At 43.7% G+C, this 21,574-nt stretch overlaps 2 protein-coding genes across 2 annotated transcripts in view; both read left to right on the top strand.

The window, feature by feature from the left end:
• The window catches only part of LOC106694406 (zinc finger protein 883-like), a 120,899-nt gene that overhangs the window by 69,672 nt on the left and 29,653 nt on the right, over positions 1–21,574 (top strand). The window lies entirely within an intron of this gene.
• The window catches only part of LOC106699464 (zinc finger protein 420-like), a 31,568-nt gene that overhangs the window by 3,237 nt on the left and 6,757 nt on the right, over positions 1–21,574 (top strand). The window contains 1 exon segment of the mRNA XM_023743770.1: positions 6,071–7,858. Within this exon segment, the coding sequence (XP_023599538.1) occupies positions 6,071–7,858 (1,788 nt within the window).

Genomic DNA, 21,574 nt, shown 5'->3' with positions numbered 1-21,574 from the left:
TCTCTCATCGATGTTTCTAACTCTCTATCCCTTTCCCTTCCTCTCTGTAAAAAATCAATAAAATATATTTTTTTTAAAAAGATTGCTTTTGTTAATGGAGGTCTTTTGATTTCATTTCCAGATTTTCTATTCATTTCTTTGTAAAATACCATTGGAGTTATTGGGATTGCATTTAATCTGTAGTTTGCCTTGTGTACTATAGCTATCTCCACCATATTTCATTTTCAGATCCATGAACACAGGTTGTCTTTCAACTTATTTGTGTTTTCTTTCATTCCTTTCATCACTGTCTTATAGTACTCACTGTACAGATGTTTCACATTTTGGTTGAATTTATTCCTTTGGGTTTTATTGTTTTTGATTCTTTTGTAAATTTCATTACATTCTTCATTATTCCATCAAAGAATTTATTATTAGGTTGTAGAAATGGAACTAATGGTTGCGTGTTTATTTTGCATCCTGTAACTTTTCTGAATTTAATTCTTTATTCTTCTTTCATCTTCACCCGAATAGTGAGGATATTTTTTCCACTGATTGTTTTTTGTTTTTTTTAGAGAGAGAGTGGGAAACAGACAGAGAGAAAGAGAAACATCGATTGGCTGCCTCCCACATGTGCCTCTACTATGAGTGGGGATGGGACTTGCAACCCAGGTATCTACCCTTGACTGGGAATCGAACCCTAGCCTCCATTGCACAAACCAGCACTGTCATCAGTGATGCACGGTCGCTAGGGATATTTATTTATTCTTGGATTTATTTATTTTTATTTTTTATTTTTTTTTAAATATATTTTATTGATTTTATACAGAGAGGAAGGGAGAGAGATAGAGAGTTAGAAACATCGATGAGAGAGAAACATTGACCAGCTGCCTCCTGCACATCTCCCACCGGGGATGTGCCCGCAACCCAGGCACATGCCTTTGACCGGAATCGAACCTGGGACCCCTCAGTCCACAGGCGACGCTCTATCCACTGAGCCAAACCGGTTTCGGCTATTTATTTATTTAAATATATGTATTTTTTATTTCCTAGAGCAGTGGTCAGCAATCTCATTAGTCAACAGAGCCAAATATCAACAGTACTTCTTCAAAATAGACTCACCCAAGTCGAAAACCGACTTCTGGCATGGGCCACGAAGTTTCAGTCGCACTGTACGTGCACGTGGTATTGTGGAAGGGCCACACTCAAGGGACCAAAGAGCCCCATGTGGCTCGTAAGCCGCAGTTTGCCGACCACGGTCCTAGAGGAAGAATGGAGGGAGAGAAAAACATCAGTGATGAGAGGGAGAGAGTCATTGGTCAGCTGCCTCCTACACGACCCCCACTGGTGATTCAGCTTGCAACCAGTGTAGGTGTCCTAACAAGGAATCGAATTGTGACCTCCTAGTTCATGAATCAGTGCTCAATCAGTGACACATACTGGGCAGCATTTATTTATTGATTGCAGTGCCAGAAAGGGAGACAGAGAAAGGAAGAGAGTGAAGCATTGATGTGCTGTTCTACCCATCTATGCATTCATTGGTTGTCCCCTACAAGTGCCCTGATGGGGGATCAAACCTACAACCTTTGGTCATCAGGGCCACACATTGAAAAACTGAGCCACCTGAACAGGATTCTGAATTTGTTTGTTAATTTCAGGAGCTCATAGTGGGATCTTGACAGATTTCTCTATGGAGAGTCATATCATCTCTTAACATCAGCATCTCTTATGATGCTTTGTGCTTCATAATGACGGGTGTAATGTCTCATCTTTCATTTCTTTTTTTACTTGTTTGAAGCTTGGTTTTGTTTTGTTTTTCCTTTAGTGTAGGTAAAGGCTTGCACATTTTCATATATCTTTAAAAAATATACCTTTTAGGTATTCCTTTCTTTTGTCTTGTCTTCCTTTTATTTATGTTTGTTCTAATATTTATGGTTTCTTTCCTTTGAAACCTTTGGGTTTACTTTCCTGTTGTGTTTCTAGTTTCCTGAGGTGTCTGTTAGGTTCTTTGAGATCTTTTGTGACAATGGAGACATTTATCTCTATAAAATTTCTCCTCATAATTACATTTTCTGAATGTTATACATAAGCTTTGGTAGATTATCTTGTTATTTACTTTGCCCCTAGCCTTTTTTGAGATCTCTGTTTTCTTTTTGGCTACCCTGAAATTCTTATGTATTTATTTATTATTCCTTTTACATAGAGAGGAAGGGAAATGGGGAGAGAGAGATAGATAGATAGATATGGGGGAGAAATATCACTAGGCTGCCTTCTGCATACATGCAAACTGGATATGGAACCCACATTCTGATATGTGCCCTAACCGGGAATTGAATCTTCAACCTTTGTATACACAGGACGATGCACCAACCATCTGAGCCACACTGGCCAGGGCATTCTGTGGTTTTTAAAAACAAAAATTTCCAGTTTTTTGGAGAACAGGTCACTAGGATCAATGAGAAGAGAAGCACAGTGGCTGATAGTGGTAACGCTGACCCTGAATTTTTATTTTCTTAAAATATGTTTTTATTGATTTCAGAGAGGAAGGTAGAGGGAGAAAGAGATAGAAACATCAATGATGAGAGAGAATCATTGATTGGCTGCTTCCTGCACGCCCCCCAGCAGGGACCGAGCCTGCAACCCCCTACTAGGTACTGAACCCACAGGAACAGCGGTTCTCAACCTGTGGGTCGCGACTCCTTTGGGGGGGTCTAAGGACCCTTTCACAGGGGTGGCCTAAGACCATCGGAAAACACATATATAATTCCATATTGCTTTTGTTATGCTTTAATTATTTTCAATTTGTAACAATGAAAATACATTCTGCATGTCAGATATTTATATTACGATTCATAACAGTAGCAAAATTACAGTTATGAAATAGCAACAAAAATAATTTATGGTTGGGGGTTACCACAATATGAGGAACTGTATGAAAGGGTTGTGAAAAACCATTGCAGAAGAAACTGAGTATGTGCCCTTGACTGGAATGTAACCTGGGAACTATCATTCGCAGGCTGACACTTTATCCACTGAGCAAACCAGCAAAGGCTGACCCTTCCTTCCTTCCTTCCTTCCTTCCTTCCTTCCTTCCTTCCTTCCTTTTTTTAGTTAGTTACTTACTTATTATTAACCCGTGTTTTTGACTTTAGGGATCTTCAAATGTGTTTGCTCACCTAGTTAGTTTCCTGTCATCCTTTCTATACAGTTATCTTTATTTGTTATTCAGTATTACTGTTTGTGTTCATGGTACTTTTATTCCCATTTCCTATGGGATTTTATTGAATGGACTAGTAGCCCGATGCACAAAAATTTGTGCACTCGGGGCAGGGGGTCTCTCAGTCCGGCCTGTGCCCTCTTGCAGTCTGGGACCCTTTGGGGGATGACCACTTGCTGGATTAGGCCTGCTCCCCGGGGGATTGGGCCTAAGATGGCAATCAGACATCCCTCTGGCAGTCCGGCAACCCTCGGGGGATGTCCACTTGCCAGCGGAGAGAGGAGTCAGACATTCTTAGCGCTGCTGAGGAGGCAGGAGAGGCTCCCACCACCACCGCTGTACTGGCAGCCATTAGCCTGGCTTGTGGCTGAAACGAACTCCCCATGTGAGAGCTCACTGACCACAGAGGGCAGCTCCTGCATTGAGCGTCTGCCCCCTGCTGGTCAGTGTGTGTCATAGTGACCAGTCATTCCCAGTCTTTCTGCTCTTAGGGTCAGTTTGCATATTACCCTTTTACTATATAGGATAGAGCCTGGTGCACGGGTGGGGGCCGGCTTGTTGTCCCTGAAGGTGTCCCGGATCAGGGTGGGGGTCCCGCTGGGATGCCTGGCCATCCTTGATGAGGGGCTGATGGCTGTTTGCAGCTGGCCACACCCCCTTCAGGATCGGGATCCCCACTGTGGTGGCTGGCCAGTCTGAGTGAGGGGATGAGGGCCGTTTTCAGGCTGGCGGGTGACTGAAGCTCCCAGCCTCTCATTTTTTTCTTTTTCTATTTTTTTTATTCTGGGATTTATTTACCTTCTACAGCTGTCACTGGAGCTGAGAGCCGGCTCCAGCTCTGAGGCCACGGCTGGCTAAAAGCAGGTATCTGGGGTTTGTTATCTTCTATAATTGAAACATTGTTGCTTTTGGAGCTGTTGCTTTCAGAGCTCAGAGCTGGGCTGAGGTAGGCGGGGAACCTTTGCTTCCTCCATCACTGGAGCAAGCAAACCTCATGTTCGTTTCAGCTGCGTGGCTGCCGGCCGCCATCTTCGTTGGCAGTTAATTTGCATATCGCCCTGATTGGCCAATGGGAAGCGTAGCGTAGGTATGGTTAATTACCCTTTTTGTCTTTTATTAGATAGGATAGCTGTCTACTTACTCTAGAGGCCCGATGTACAAAAGTTTGTGCACTGGCGGGGGAGGAAGATGAGGGGGTGTCTCAGCCCCACTTGTGCCCTCTCATGGTCTGGGACCCCTTGGGAGATAACTACCTGCTGGCTTAGGCCCATTCCCCGGGTGGCAGATGGCAGGCCCAATCCCTCGGTGCCTGCCCTGCCTCCATGTCGTGCACACGGCAGGGACGATCTGGGGGTTGGGGCGCCGCTCCAGGTCGTGCACATGGCAGGGCCAATCCGGGGGTTGGGGTGCCGCCCCAAGTCGGGTCGCACACAGACGCCCGCCACCCCAGGTCGCAGATAGCAGGCCCGGATGGCAGCAGGACAGGCAGGATGGTGCTGTCCCGCGCCACCGCCCCGGGTAGCAAATAGCAGGCCCAGATGGTGACGGGGCGGGCTGGATGGCACCTTCCCACCCTGCCTGCAGTATGCAAATCAGCCGCCATATTTGTTGGCGGTTAATTTGCATATCACGCTGATTAGCCAACGGGAGGAGTAACGAAGGTACAGTCAATTACCATGTTTGTCTATTATTAGATTGGGTAGCTGTCTACTTACTCTGGGATGGGGAAAGGTTCTCTATCTCTCATTCTGCCATCTTGCTGATGTCACTCTCATAGGTCTTTTGTCGGTGATCTCCTTTGTGCTTTGCTGTTCTACCACAGTGCTGACCATCCATATTTTTAGTTTGTCTTTTTTTTTAATATATTTTATTGATTTTTTTACAGAGAGGAAGGGAGAAGGATAGAGTGTTAGAAACATCGATGAGAGAGAAACATCGATCAGCTGCCTCCAGCACACTCCCTACTGGGGATGGGCCCGCAACCAAGGTACATGCTCTTGACTGGAATTGAACCTGGGACCCTTGAGTCTGCAGGCCGACGCTCTATCCACTGAGCCAAACTGGCTAGGGCTTTAGTTTTCCTTTTAAGATTTGCATTATTTATCCCATGGAGTGTTTCCAGTTGGATTTAAGAGGAAGAATCCTTTGTGGAACTCGGGAGAAACATGACTTTATCAGTGACAGCCCAGATCCAGAGGCAGTCTTGCCTTGGGGAAGGGCTCTGGGGAAGGTTTTCATGCCTGGGCTTTGTTATATTCATAACTAGGAACTCATTGTGTTCAACAATGTTTTGTTAACATTGCCACTCCTAACCCAATTCTACTTCTTCTTGCTTAATGTTGACACTTTTCAGTTATAATAGTGATCATTCTACTCGGATTCCCAGCCCATGGAAAACCTTAACTTCTTTAAACTTTGCACCTCTACCTGTTTCACACATCTCGCTTTACTGCACCCCAATATTGTTTCTTGCCTGCAGGCCTTAGAGTGCACACGTATTAATTTGACCCTGAATATCACATGCATAATATGATTGATGGTTTATGGTTTTGAACACATTGAACTTATTCTACACAGACTCACATGGCCAGCATGAAAGGTCCTAAGGAAGCCATTTGGGGTGTAATAACGAACAGACCCTGCCTCTCTTCTTTTTGTGCCAGCGTATGCATCTGTCCTCCCTTGGTGAGATTTTCCTCATCCAGTGACCTTTTGGGCCATGTTATATATAACAGCCATTTCGTGAGAGTCTGACTCACTTTTTTTGAAAATCATTGTAGGGAATCATGTCCAGTTGTGACATAAACAATTGTGGTGAAGATATTCTGTTTTGATCAGGTCGACATGCACTTTTGCTATGTTTCTTTTCTTCAGGTTGCTGCTGTGGTGCAGAGAATGTGGAGGCCCTGACAGAACAGAAGGTTTCTGTAAGATTGTCACAGGCACGGAATCCCAAGTTAGCCTTGTCTTCCCAGAAGAGCCACCCCTGTGAGAGTTGTGGGCTAGTCTTGGGAAACATTTTCCACGGGATGGAACTGCAGGGAACACAACACAGACAGATACTGTTGAGGTGTGGGGCATGTGCAAAATGGTTTTACTTCCGTGCAAAATTTCACCAGGAACATGTGAGAGAGAAGACTTTCACTAGAGGTGTGGACAGGATGTCACTTGCAAACAGCTGCAATTTCAGTGTGTGCCAGAATCGTTTCACATGCGGGGAGGTTGGGCTTAGTGTACTTACTGGGTCAGGACATCTCCACCTAAAGGCTACTCAGACCAGGGACAGTCCAGATCCCATTTTGACGTGTGGCATGACATTTCAAAGGAGAAATAATTATTACAGTAGAAAAGATTGTAAGGGAGACATTAGTTACACCCCCTCATTTAATCATGGAGAAGGTGTTCATCTTGGAAGTCGATGTTTTATGTCCTTTGAATGTGGAAAATATTTTACCAAATTTTCTAGCTTTCATTATCAACAGAGAGGTCATACTGGAGAATGGCCTTATCACTCCAGTGAATGTGGGAAATCTTTTACCGAGAGCCCTGCCCTTTGTAATGATCAGACACTTCTTAAAGGAGAAAAGCCTTATAAATGCAGTGAATGTGAGAAGTCTTTTATTGCTAAGAGCATCCTTCATCGTCATCAGAGAGTTCATACAGGAGAAAAGCCTTATCAATGCAGTGAATGTGGGAAAGCTTACACCACTAGCACTAATCTTTCTTATCATCAGAGAGTGCATACTGATGAAAGACCTTATCAATGCAGTAAATGCAGAAAATCTTTTACCATTAGCACCCAACTTCGAATTCATCAGAGAGTTCACACTGGAGAAAAGCCTTATCAATGCAGTGAATGTGGAAAATCTTTTACCTATCGCAGTGGTCTCCAATATCATCAGAGAGTTCACACTGAAGAAAAGCCTTATCAATGTAGTGAATGTGGAAAATCTTTTATCACTACGGCCGACGTTCATCAACATCAGCGTACTCACAGTGGAAAAAAGCCTTATAAATGCAGTGAATGTGGAAAATCTTTTATCACTAGTAGTGACCTTCATTGTCATCAGCGTATTCACACTGGAGAAAAGCCTTATAAATGCAGTGAATGTGGAAAATCTTTTACCACTAGTAGTGACCTTCATTGTCATCAGCGTATTCACACTGGAGAAAAGCCTTATAAATGCAGTGAATGTGGAAAATCTTTTACCACTAGTAGTGTCCTTCATTGTCATCAGCGTATTCACACTGGAGAAAAGCCTTATAAATGCAGTGAATGTGGAAAATCTTTTACCCAGAGCACTACTCTTCGTTTTCATCAGAGAGTTCACACAGGAGAAAAGCCTTATAAATGCAGTGAATGTGGAAAATCTTTTACTACTAAAACCATCCTTGATCGACATCAGCGAGTTCATAGTGGAGAAAAGCCTTATAAATGCAGTGAATGTGGGAAGTCTTTTATGCAGAGCAATGCTCTTAGTAATCATCAGAGAGTTCATTCGGGAGAAAAGCCTTATCAATGCAGTGAATGTGGGAAATCTTTTACCACTAAGTACATCCTTCATGAACATCAAAGAGTTCATACAGGAGAAAAGCCTTATAAATGCAGTGAATGTGGAAAATCTTATAAAAGTAGCAATGGTCTCCAATATCATAAGAGAAGTCACACGGGAAAAGCCTTATAAATGCAGTGAATGTGGGAAATCTTTTCCCTCTAAGACCAGCCATTGTCAACATCGGAGAGTTCATATGGGAGAAAAGCTTAATAAATGCAGTGCATGTGGGAAATCTTTAATGGCTAAGAACATCCTTCATCAATGTAAGAGAGTTCTTAGAGGAGAAAAGCCTTATAAATGCACTGAATGTGGGAAATGTTATAAAGGTAAAAGTGGTCTCCAATATCATCAAAGAGTTCACAATGGAGAAAGCTATTATGCGTGCATTTAACTCTAGTTCTCATGTGAAGATGGATGCTTTGACACATAGAGATCACTCCAAAGATGGGGTAGCTGTGACAACCTCAAGTATATCTGGGAGCATGAATTTTTCTTTTTTGCAAGCAATGCCAATACCTGTGAAGTAATTATCTTGCCAGGGTCTTGCAGAGGGCTATGTGCCCTAATGCCTACAACATCATGGGTGATGGTCACTGGTTTGAGCACAGTTGCATTCAGGGGAAACCCTTTCACTACAGAATCACTGATGTAATTGTTGTTGGATGAGACTGCACACTTTTAGATGGAATGGTCCTCATCTAACTGTGCATCCAGGAATTATTTTGAGGAAAAGACTACAAGAGCTGTGTGTACACACATCTAAGGGACTCTAGGCATGTTTATCTTCTGTGGAGCAGTCATTGTCATTGATTATAATCAAGATGTTTTCTGGCTCCTGTAGTTTCTCAGAAGTTCCCATCAGAGCCATTGTTGCGCTGGCATCAAAAGAAAGATGGAGAAATTAAAAATTGAAAAAAAATTAAAAATACGGTACAAAGAAAAAGAAAGATGGAGACAACGGCTGTCTTTAGTTCAGGAATGTGACAGTTCTTCATCGTTTAATACATTTCCTGTCACTGAGATGAGACTCTCACCCAGCGGGCATAAATTCGGGGATTGACTATAGAGTTGCCAAACCTGTTCTTCCAGCATACCATTGAACCATTTTTAACAGGTATAATGAGTAAGTCACATGTGTTGGGTATAGTGTTTCATAAATCTTGACATGTGCATGAAACTGAAACCATCAGTATAGTCATAACGCTGACCATATCTTTCTCTGTGTAATTGGATAATGACTTCTTTTAATTTGTCCCTGTTATTCACAGCTTTCCTATTTTCCATGGGTTTACATTCCATTTTTGTAGAGAACTGTATTTTTCTAAGTATTTTTCTGGTTTAGTTTATGTTTCATAAATATTTGGAGATTTATTAGAGTTGTTTTTTCTGATAGATATTCTTATCATTGATTTATCACCGTCAGTTTGCCCATTTTAATAAATGATTTGCTTATTTCTAATAAAGCTAGTACAAACATTTCTGTATAATTCCTTGTATGTATATAAGTGTTATTTACCTTTGTCAAAATTTCATTGCATAGTGGGTGGTTTTTGAGTAGAGGAATGTTTAAATTTACCGACATTAGCAAATTGTGACCTAATGGAATATACCACCAGGGCCGGTGTGGGTCAGTGCTTGGCCATCATCTCGTGCAGCACACGGTTGTGGAATTGATTGCCAGAGGAGATATGTGCCTGTGTTGTGGGCTAGATCCACAGAAGTGGGTGTGTAGGATGTCACTGGCTAATATGGCACTCTTCCATCAATGTTTCTCTCCCTCCCTTCTCTCTCTAAAATTTAATAAACTATTCTTTAAAAAAAAAAATAAACCTTTTCCTAGCCGATTTTGAACAGTGAATTGAGCGTCAGTCTGCGAACTAAAGAGTCCCTGATTGGATTCCAGCCAAGGGTACATGTCTGCCTTTGAGGCTGAATCCCCAGTAGTTTGCCTGCAGGTGGTGCGATCAATGATTCTCTCTCCCTCTGACTCCCTCTTTGAAGTCAATAAGGAAATATGGTTTAAAACAGAAAACATCAATGTCTATGAGCATGTCTCACTAAGAATGGAGTGACTCAACCAATCGCCGAGCTCTATGGTATGCCAATAAGTAATAAAGATTGTTTTTAAAAAATAAATTAAATAAGCCTTAACTGATTGTACCTTTTTGCATTTTTCCAGTGGTGTGTGAGGGATTCACATTCGTCACATCCTAGAGAATATTTTGTTCGGTCCATCATTATGGATTTAAACATTTTATTTTGTAAGTTTGTCATGCTACCTCACTGTTGATTGTATTTTTTCTAGAAATGTATGGTCTTTTCTCAGATGTAAATTGGCTGTGTCTGTATCTTTGTTAAAACATCTGATCATATGTTCTGCCTAATGTTTTATGAGTTTGGGCAATTTTCTTTCCTTTTTTAAAAAAATATATTGACTTTTTACATAGAAGAAGGGAGAGAGATAGAAGAGTTAGAAACATTGATGAGAGAAACATCAATCAGGTGCCTCCTGTGGCAGTTTAGAAAAATTAATTCGGTCAAACTACTTGTAGTTAGGGGACAGTACAATCCCCTAACTAGTAAAGATGAGCCCATGATTTGACTCATTTACATAAAACCAGTGGGGAATGAAGTATCATACCTATTTGCTTTGTTTAACAATGGACAGGTTATTTTGATTTTCTGAATTGTATACATCATCACATTCGATTGAATGACTATCCCATTGATTGTGATCTTACTGGTTTTAGAAAGCACATTCTTCTGTACCTGGGAAACAGGACAGCACAATTATCCTAAATTGTTTTAGTGGCCACAGATAATGCGTTCCATTTGACTCAGTGGTCCCAAGACCAGGACAGTGCAATTACTTTAAATTGCCTCGATGGCTCTAGATAATGAAATCCTGGCAACTCAGTAGTCTCAAGACCCAAGGGCTCTAGATAAGGTGTTTCTGTCAATTCAGTGACCTCAAGACCCAAAACTATAATTAACATGCTTAATTCTGCTTCTGTAAACTGCTTTTTTGCGAATCAGGTTTCTCATTCCAAACCCTGGGATGTAATCAATACCTTTGTGATTTTTTGCCTATATAACCTTGGAGCTGCGACCATCTTGCTACTATGAGATTTGGGGAATGACCCCTCATAGTCCCGATTGCAATAAGTGTGACTCTAATTCGAAAAAAAAAAAAAATCAGTTGCCTCCTGCACACCCCTCACTGGGGATGTGTCCGCAACCAAGGTACATGCCCTTAACCAGAATCGAACCTGGAACCTTCTAGTCTGCAGGCCGACGCTCTATTCACTGAGCCAAACCGAGCCAAACCGGTTAGGGCAGCAATTTTCTTTAACATAAAGACAGTGGGATAACAAATACGGTTGTTGCAATTTCACTCATTTTGTGCCTTTTTGATTTAGGAAATTTTTGTATTGGTATAATGTGTTTTAATACCTGAGGATATTTTTTCTATTGATTTTTAAATTTTTTATGTCTTTGTTTTTAGTAGATTTCAGAGAGGAAGTGAGAGAAATACAGATCAATGATGAGAGAGAATCATGCATGGGCTGTGTCCTGCACTCCCCTTACTGGGGATGCAGCCTAGAACACAGGCATGTGCCCTTGGCCCGAATCAAATCAGGGATCCTTCAGTCCCCAGGCAGATGCTCTATTCACTGGGCCAGTGGTCGGCAAACTTGCAGTTCGGCTATCCGCAGCTTGTGAGCCACATGCAGCTCTTTGGCCCCTTGAGTATGGCAATATTTTGTGGAAAACCCACGCTCAGTATAATCCACAGGGGCCAAAGAGCCGCATGTCGCTCACTAGCGGCGGTTTGCCGCTGCCGACAGCACTGAGCTGAACCAGGTAGGGCCCTGTGTCAGAACTTTCTGGGGAATGTCAGACCACTCCTGTGATTATCCTTCCAGTTTCAGTGTGCTGGAGGTTAGTTTTATTTAGAAGTTATTTCTAGCCCTAGCAGGTTTTAGATTTTTTTTTCAACTGCTCTACTACTTTACTTAGTTTTAATGCTTTATGACATGTTCCAATTGGGTGTATACTTCACTGTGTTTTTTGCTCTCAATTTTAAAAAGATTTTTATTGATTTCAGAGAGGAAAGGAGAGGGAGAGAGTGATAGAAACATCAATGACGAGAGGGAATCATGTATCAGCGTCTTCCTGCATACCCCCCACTGGGGATGAAACCCACACCTCAGGCTTCTACCCCAAACAGAAATCCAACCCTAATCTCCTCTTTCATAGGTTGATACTTATACAGTAAGTAATACCAGGCCGACTTGGTCCTAATGTTTAAGTAGTACAAGGTTCTTACAGAATTATGAATTTTAAAGATTCACTGCACATATGCATACCCATCCATCATTATTTGTTATTTATACTATTTCATGTGGTTTTAAAGTGCTGGAGCTGTATATACATAGGTCATTTTTCAGTATGAATATGTATTTTTTCTTTTTTTTCTTATTTTGTATAGCAAAGATGGAAATTTGTTGAAGAATAGATACAGACTCCCACATGGGGAGAGGGAAGAGTCCCACAGAATGAACTCCCACATAGGGAAGGGGAATGGATCCCACTGAGTTCTTTTTCCCCATGGCTTAAAAAGGCTGCAGTTCCTGTGTCTTGATATCCCCTCTGATTGGTCAATATTCCCCTTCCAATTGGTTACTGTAGTGATTCCTAAGGCCAACATCCCTTATAATCCTTCCATTCCTCAGGCTTATTCAAAGGGAGGGGTTGGCCTTTGCTATTTGAAGGCTGGCAGCCCCCAGGGAGCTGCAAGCTATGCAGCCAACATGGCGGCTATCTAAACTGTTCTTTGACAGAAATGATTTGTTTATACTCACATCCATAGTCCATACTGTAACCACTAATTAAGCTGGATAGGTCTGTGGAATATTCTTGTGTACTATTTGTAACATCTCTGGTGGTGTGAGTACGTCATTTGTGTCCTAAAACTACCCAGACTCTGTAATGCAGGCATACCTCTATAGTATGACGAGCTGCATTGGTCTCACAGATAGATATTTTCTGATAGATATTCTTATCATTGATATATCACCATTAGTTTGCCCATTTTATCTTATTTTATTTTATTTTTAAGTGGAATTCTAGGATTTTATTTCTAGGAGAGGGTTTTGGTCATCCAAGCCAATAACTGTGTGTTTTTTTTTTTTTTTCAGTTTGCCCATTTTAACAAATATATGGTTATTGCTAATAAAGCTGGTTCACACATTTCTGTATAATTCCTTGTATGTATATAAGTGTTATTTACCTTTGTCAAAATTTCAGTGCATAGTCTGTGTGTGGTTTTTGAGTAGATGAATGTTGAAATTTACCCACATTAGCAAATTGTGATCTAAATGGAATATACCACTGGGGCCGGTGTGGGTCAGTGCTTGGCCATCATCTCGTGCAGCACAGTGTTGTAAATTTGATTACCGGTAGGGATATGTGCCAAGTTGTGGGCTAGATCATCAGAAGTGGGTGTGCAGGAGGTCACTGGCCAATATGGCATTCTTCCATCAATGTTTCTCTCTCTCCCTTCTCTTTCTAAAAGTTAATAAACTATTCTTTAAAAATAAAAAATAAACCTATCCCTAGCCTGTTTGGAACAGTGGATGGAGTGTCAGTCTGTGAACAAAAGGGTCCCTGATTGGATTCTGGCCAAAGGCACATGTCTGGGTTTGGGGCTGAATCGCCAGTAGTGGGCATGCAGGAGGTGCAATCAGTGATTCTCTCTCCCTCTCCCTCTTCGAAATCAATAAGAAAATATGTTTGTTGGGTTTTTTTTTAGATGCAGGCACACAGGTGGTTTACTTACCAGTTCCTGGTGGGTCTCAGACACTGGGAAGCATCCACCCAGCGATGCTCGCTGACACACACACAGGGGAAGATGCACCATTGGCTGCTGGCTCCTTTGTCTATCGACAGTTAATTGGGCAGAGTTTCTTGCTGAGAACCGAGACATGAGCACACACAGGTCCTCACGCTCTGGCAACAGGAGAGCTATGAGCTCAGAAAATATGTTTAAAAACAAAAACCATCGGAGAAACCAAGATGGCGGCATACATAAACACCGGAGATTGCTGCCTCGCACAACCACTTCAAAAATACAACTAAAAAACTGAACGGACATCATCCAGAACCACAGGAAGACTGCCTGAGTGGAAATTCTACAACTAGAAGGAAAGAAAAAAGCATACCGAGACTCAGAGGAGGTGCGATGCGGAAGTAAAATACAAAGGTGCGGAGGTGCAGGCGGAAAGGGCTGGTGGATGAGGACACGATTGTCTTTTTCAATTGGGAGGGAGTCTTAAGCTCTGAGCTCCAGTTTGGGGCGCGTCTCTGGGGACCCTGACTCATACCGGAGAAGCGGGACTGTCTGGCATCTGTTGGTACTCAGGGCAGTTTTCTCTCAGAAGTGCTCGCAGCGATTGCCAGGTCTCTAAGGGCAGGACTGAGAGCAGCCATACTGCTCCCTCCACCCGCCCTGTTGATCCCCTGTGACCCCGCCCTGCCCAAGCCCTGCACGGAGGCTTTTGCATATGAAAGGCCCGGCCCGTTGTAATCTGAAAATTACTTAACAAGTTGCAGCTAGCCCAAAGGCCCCAGCGCAACTTGAATTGCTTTACAGCTGGCTTCTGCTGGGTAGCCTCAGGCAGAGGCTAGATTAGCACCTCCTTAGATCCAAGAGCCAGTGTACCCAGTGGTCTGAGTGGGACCATCCAATTACAACTCCTCAGATCCATAAGGGACACACTCACGGGGCAGACTCAATGAGCACCAAAGCCCCACTGAAGTAAGTCTTGCCCCATAAAGGTGTCCTCAGCACAGAAGTTCTCCCACCATAGACACAGCTGATTCTCACAGCCAATTGGGCTGGAGGTCAATTCCTCCCAGTGATACTTACAACAAAGCTTAACTACAACAAGACTGTGCACAAAGCCCACAAGGGGGTGCACCAAGAGTGTCTACCTCAGGTAATTAGGGAGGCTGAGCCACTGGGCCCTATAGGACACTTAGCACAGAAAACTACTCTATTGACACAGCGAAGCATAAAAAATGCCGAGACAAAGAAACAAGACACAGATGACAGAAATGGAGGAAAGCAAACTACTGGATATAGAGTTCAAAACCACACTTCTAAGGTTTTTCAAGAATTTTCTAGAAACCACCGATAAACTTAATGAGACCCTCAAGAAATCTAATGAGACCCTCAATGTTGTGATAAAGGACTAACTAGAAATTAAGCATACACTGACTGAAATAAAGAATATTATACAGACTCCCAACAGTAGACCAGAGGATCACAAGAATCAAGTCAAAGATTTGAAATACGAAGAAGCAAAAAACACCCAACCGGAAAAGCAAAATGAAAAAAGAATCCAAAAATAGGAAGATAGTGTAAGGAGCCTCTAGGACAGCTTCAAGCGTACCAACATCTGAATTATAGGGGTGTCAGAAGAAGAGAGAGAGCAAGATATTGAAAACCTATTTGAAGAAATAATGACAGAAAACTTCCCCGACCTGGTGAAAGAAATAGACTTACAAGTCCAGGAAGCGCAGAGAACCCCAAACAAAAGGAATCCAAAGAGGACCACACCAAGACACATCATCGTTAAAATGCCAAGAGCAAAAGACAAAGAGAGAATCTTAAAAGCAGCAAGAGAAAGACAGTCAGTTACCTACAAGGGAGTACCCATATGGACTGTCAGCTGATTTCTCAACAGAAACTTTGCAGTCCAGAAGGGAGTGGCAAAAAATATTCAAATGATGAATACCAAGAACCTACAACCAAGATTACTATATCCAGCAAAGCTATCATTCAGAATTGAAGGTCAGATAAAGAGCTTCACAGATAAGGAAAAGCTAAAGGGGTTCATCACCACTAAACGAGTATTATATGAAATGCTGAAAGGTATCTTTTAAGAAAAAAGGTAAAGATACAAATTATGAACAACAAATACACATCCACTGAGCCAAACCGGTTTCGGCTGTTTTCCCCTCTTAATCTGTGTTATATCCATTTAATTTTTAATTTATTTTATTTTTAAAAGAATATATTTCTGCCCTAACCACTTTGGCTCAGTTAATTGAGCATCAGCTTGCGGACTGAAAGGTCCCAGGTTCGATTCTGGTCAAGGGCATGTACCTGGGTTGCGGGCACATCCCCAGTAGGAGATGTGCAGGGGGCAGCTGATCGATGTTTCTCTCTCATCGATGTTTCTAACTCTCTATCTCTCTCGTTCCTCTCTGTAAAAAATCAATAAAATATATTTTTAAAAAATCAATAAAATATATATTTTAAAAAAAAAGAATGTATTTCTATTGATCTCAGAGAGGAAGGGAGAGTGAGAGAGATATGGAAACATCACTGATGGCAGAGAATCATTTCTGGGCTACCTCCTGTGTGCCCCACACTGGGGATCAAGCCCGCAACCCGGGCATGTGCCCCTAACTGGAATTGAACCAGGAACCATTCAGTCCACAGTCAGACATTCTATCCACTAAGCCAAATCAGCTGAGGCTATCCATTTAATTTGTAGACTAACCAAAGAACCTAGAAAAGAAGGGAAAATTATTTTGCCTCTACAATGTCATTTCCCTCATCTTCTTTCACAATCACTCCCTTAACTCCACAAAATAAAGGAATACTGTTAAGTTTTGGGCGGTGATACAGCCTGTGAAAGAATTCACAACTAAAAACAATGCAGAGAGGAAGTTTATTTTACTTTCCAAGAGAGGAAAAGGCCAAGTACAGTTGAAAGGGCGAGGGCTAGGCCCTCCACCTTGCCCCAGGGTAAGGGCTAGGCCCTCCACCTTGCCCCAGGGTAAGGGCTACGCCCTCCACCTTGCCCCAGGGTAAGTGCTCCATCTTACCTTGGCCACGTGCTTGGCAAGGAGCTTCTTCCCAGAAGTCTAAGCCTCTGCTAGCCACACCCAGGAACAAGACACAGACTTGTGCCTGGCCAATCGGCAGAGCACAGTCCTTTCTCCTCCCCTTCCTCCAACTCCCCCTATATAACCCGTCTCCACACAGAGTTAGCTCTCTCTCTGCTTCCTGTCGCTGCGTCGGCAAGGTGGGGGAGCCGAGCTAGCTCGAATAAAGACTCTTATGCTTTTGCATCGGACTGGCTGGCTCCCTGATGTGGTTTCTTGGGGATCCTGAAATCTGGGCATAACACAGTGGAGCCTTGACTTACGAATTTAATTCATTCCCTGATGGAGTTCGTAACTCAAATTACTCCTATGTCAAATCACTGTGACGTTCGCTGCGCCAACTAGCGGTGGGGTATCTGAAGCTGGCTCATAATCCGAATTTAGCTCGCAACTCAAAAAAATCATCTAATAGCCGGCTCATATCTCGAAAAACTCGTTAGTCGGGACACTCGTAAGTCAAGGCCCCACTGTATTGCTAGTCAATTCAGGGCAGGGAAGAAATGGTGGCTTCTGCTTTTCAGCAGTGCCTGTTACTAAGGGACAAAGAATGGAGGGGCCTTGGGCTGAGCTGAAGTTGTGTAGGTAAGAGGGGCTGTCCTTAAAAGTTACAGTTTGTTTGTTTTCCCGGAGACGGTCTGGCAGATGTTCTAGGGAGGTGTCTTATCAGTTTCTTTCCCAGCCTATAAAATATGACCAGAGAAAAAGTTATGAAGAGTTCAAAAGAGGCTTGTTTGAAGGGGTGAAGGGGAGGAAACTTTCTACTAATTAGAGACTCCTTGGTGTGAGTTATCCTTGATGTGTAACAAGTGACAGCAGGAAGGAGGGGTATGTAAGGATTTAGCCTGAAAAGTAGCTTATCTTGTTCTGCAGTTTGAACAGAGGAGTTCTTTGAATTGGAGGAGACGGTAATTTTGGGGTTTAATTAGCAAGTGCTTCTCATAAATTATAGAAGGTCACAGAAAAAAAACCCAGAAATACCTTCTTCTTGTCTTTACAAATACCTTGACTACTTTTAGAACCTAAGGCTTTAGTGACCTGAAGAGTGAGTACTTCTAGGAGACCAAATAAAGGGTCACCAGCACAACTGGGGGCATTATGTTCAGGAGGATGTCAGCAATGGGTCCCAAAGGAAATACACCACTCTGTGATTTCTCTTCTGATCCCATAGGTTTTAACACCACAATATGGACAAAAATGATGGTATAGTAAATATAGCAAGCTCAGGTAGCTTTACCATTCACATGGTAAATCCTACAAACTCAGGCCAAAAGTAACCACCTATGATGGATTTAAGTTAAAACTTTTTTTTTTAAATATATTTTATTGATTTTTTACAGAGAGGACGGGAGAAATATAGACAGTTAGAAACATCGATGAGAGAGAAACATCGATCAGTTGCCTCCTACACACCCCCCAGTGGGGATGCGCCCGCAACCAAGGTACATGCCCTCGACTGGAATCGAACCTGGGACCCTTCAGTCCGCAGGCCGACGCTCTATCCACTGAGCCAAACTGGTCAGGGCAATATATACCAGTTTTTTATCCACTCATCTACTGATGGGTACCTGGGCAGTTTCCAGACCTTTCCTATTGTAAATTGTGCTTCTGTGAACACAGGGGTGCATACTGTCTACTTGATTGTTTCAGGTTTCTTAGGATATATTCCTAGAAGTAGAATCACTGGATCAAATGGCAGTTCCATACTAAATATTTTGCAAAAACTCCAAACTGATTTCCATAATGGCTGTAGCAGTTTGCATTCCCACCAGCAGTGATCTGGGTTCCCTTTTTTCCACATCCTCCCCAGCACTTGTGCTTTGTTTATTTGCTGATGGCAGCCATTCTGACAGTGGTGAGGTGATAACTAATTGTTGCTTTAATTTGCATCTCTCTGATGATAAGTCACTTTGAGCATTTTTTCACATGTCTCTTGGACATCTTATCCACACTGTAGCCCAGGCAGGGCGGATACTTCCGGTGGCATCAGAAGCAGATGGTCTTAAATATGATTGTCTGTTTTTTTCTTATATATATATTTTATTGATTTATTACAGGGAGGAAGGGAGAGAGATAGAGAGCAAGAAACATCGATGAGAGAGAAACATCGATCAGCTGCCTCCTGCACATCTCCCACTGGAGATGTGCCCGCAACCCAGGTACATGCCCTTGACCGGAATCGAACCTGGGACCTTTCAGTCCACAGGCCGACGCTCTATCCACTGAGGCAAACCGGTTTCGGCTGATTGTCTGTTTTGTGACATTAACTTTGTATGAAGGATTCAATGGAGGCAGGTTAGATCAATTTAGAGACTTGAGGCACCTCCCCCTGCTACAAATGAGCGGAAGGAGACACATGCCAAAAGTCATGAATGAATAAACAGTGCCTTGACATTCAGAAAGAGCAGGTCCTTAATAAAGATATGCAAAACCTGCCACGCAGGTGCCTGAAAAAGAAACTTGCCCCAGACATCACCTCCCCTGAAGCTGCTAGAGGACCCTTAGTATGTATACTTGTTCTTTTTGGGCTGTTTGCCCCTAAATCCAGTCCTTTGGTCAACAGAAATACCGAATCCTTGATTTGGAGCGGAGAAACTACATTACCCACAAGGCCACGCATGGAATGCCACCAGGAAGAGCCAATGGGGGCTCAGAGAAGGCATTTCCCTTTGGCCGCTTCTGAAGGGCGGGACTATAGTCCTCGTGGCGAGGTTTTGTCTTTTCAAGCCTCTGTCTCAGTCGCTTAGGATATCCTGGTCGCAACCTCCCGTAGAGAAGGCCGGAGAGTGGTGCTCCCCGCCTCACAGCCCATGGTCGGAACCTCCAGTGGTGCCCACAGCTCACACTTGGGATTGAAGCTCGGAGTTGCCGCCCGAACCCACGCCAGGGCCGAGACAGGGACCGCCATTCCTGCAGCAGCTTCTACTCCCGTCGATTCCGCCCCGCTCAGCCCACAGAGGGCAATGGCGGCGCCCCAGCTGAGGAGACGGGCTGAGGTGAGTTCGAGTCCCCCAGGCCCTCACCGCCTCCTCACACAGACACCACAGCCTGGGGAGGGCGCCTGTCCCGTCCTGCAGCTCAGTCCCGCGTGGAGGACCGTGAGGAACGTGGAGGGGAGAGAGGAGTGTTGTGGCCTCTGAGGACACAGCAGGTGCAGGGCAGAGAGGACAGGGGTGACTTGCAACTGAAGGTCCCTGAGGATCTGGGCTGTGAGTATTGACGGGAAGATCAGAGGCTGCAGGGAGGACGGCACCGACTCATTCGGGGCTTTCCCTGCTGTCGGGTCCATCAGGGGCCTGGGGTGGTACTGGATCCGGCTGGACTACAAGCTCTCTACACGCCATATGCCAAGTTCATGGGTGAGTCCAGCGAGATGCAGTGGCATTGGAGCAGGAAGGGGGCAGAGCTGAGGGAGTGAACCTGGGGTCTGAACATGGGAAGTGGATAAACATTACCCAGTGGTGAGCACATCTGGAGGAAGTGTGAGCTGATGGTCCCCGGGTCCTGGTGTGGGGACTTAACGGTGAAGTATAAACCCACGCTTGGCTTTGTCTTGGGGGGCAGGATCTAGGAGACTGCAGTGGTGTTGCTTGGCAGGAAGGCTGGGGCCCTCCAGGCATTGCCCAGCCCATGAATGCCATTGCTATTTACCCTCCCCACCCCTCCCCCCACATTCCTTATCTCCCCTCCCCTCCCCTTTCTTCCCCTCCCTTAAAACTTCCCACCCAACCCAGCTGCTCTGCTGAGGGCCATCACAGTGAGTAATGGGACTGTGATGAGAGAGCAGCCTGCACTGGCATTAGGGCCTGGTGTCCACAGGAACCGGGTGCCCTGGAGGAGGTTGGGGGGGGGGGGGTGTGTAAGGAGTAGGATTACTGGTTCTCAGAAAGGCAGGTCTGCTTACAATTGTCTCCATTCTGACAGGTTGGCGTGACCTTTGAGGACATTGCCCTGTTCTTCTCCAGGGAGGAATGGAGCCTCCTTGATGAGGGTCAGAGACAGCTGTACCTGAATGTGATGCTGGAGAACTTTGAACTTATATCCTCGCTGGGTAAGACCCTCACTCTCACCAGTGACCTGGACTTGGCTTTGAGGTTTCCCAGGCTCCATCCCCCAGGGTGTGCTCTGTCCTCCCATGTAGACTGTGGTACTGCTGGATTTTCCAGTTTCCTGGGTAGTTGCTGTCCTGGGGAGGGTTGGTCTGTTTCCACTGCTCCCTTCAATTCCTGAAGTCCCAATACTCCCCGCTGCACTAAATTTACAGGGAAGGACTTGTGGTTGGTAGTGTTGCAGGAAGCTTAAGGGATTCTACCTTGATCACTGAGGAAAGCATTTTCTATATTCTTGTTGGTCATTTGTACGTATTTTTTGAAGAATTGCCTCTAAATCCTTATCCTGTTTATTAACTGTATCTTTTGGTTGAAGAGTCTTTGGAATATCTTGTATATTTTATATATTAATTGCTTATGACATACAGGAACACATATTTTTTCATGTACTTAATTGTGCTTTGCAGATATAGCTCCCACACCTGCTTTTCTACAAAATCCATGTTTTGTGTTTGGCAACCCTGGTTTCAGCAGGTCTAGTGCCCCCATATTTCTATCAAGCTCAGATGCTTGGTACTAGTGCTTAGCAATTAAATATTGTTAATGAAGTTATATGGACTTTGCTTTTGAGGCAGAGTCATTGCATTGTTATTAGCCTGCAGTATAGTATTAACATACCTTCATTATTCCCGGGGAACTGCAACTCTTTGTGTGAATTTCTGTCTATATCGCAATATTCCCTTTATTGTGCTGATCATATCCAATCCACAATATCTCCAAGAGATTCCTTCATATGGTTTGCAAGTATTTTCTTC

The sequence above is a fragment of the Myotis lucifugus genome, unplaced genomic scaffold, assembly GCF_000147115.1.
Source record: "Myotis lucifugus unplaced genomic scaffold, Myoluc2.0 scaffold_412, whole genome shotgun sequence".
Classification (NCBI taxonomy): domain Eukaryota; kingdom Metazoa; phylum Chordata; class Mammalia; order Chiroptera; family Vespertilionidae; genus Myotis; species Myotis lucifugus.
This window is presented reverse-complemented; position numbering and strand designations above follow the sequence as displayed.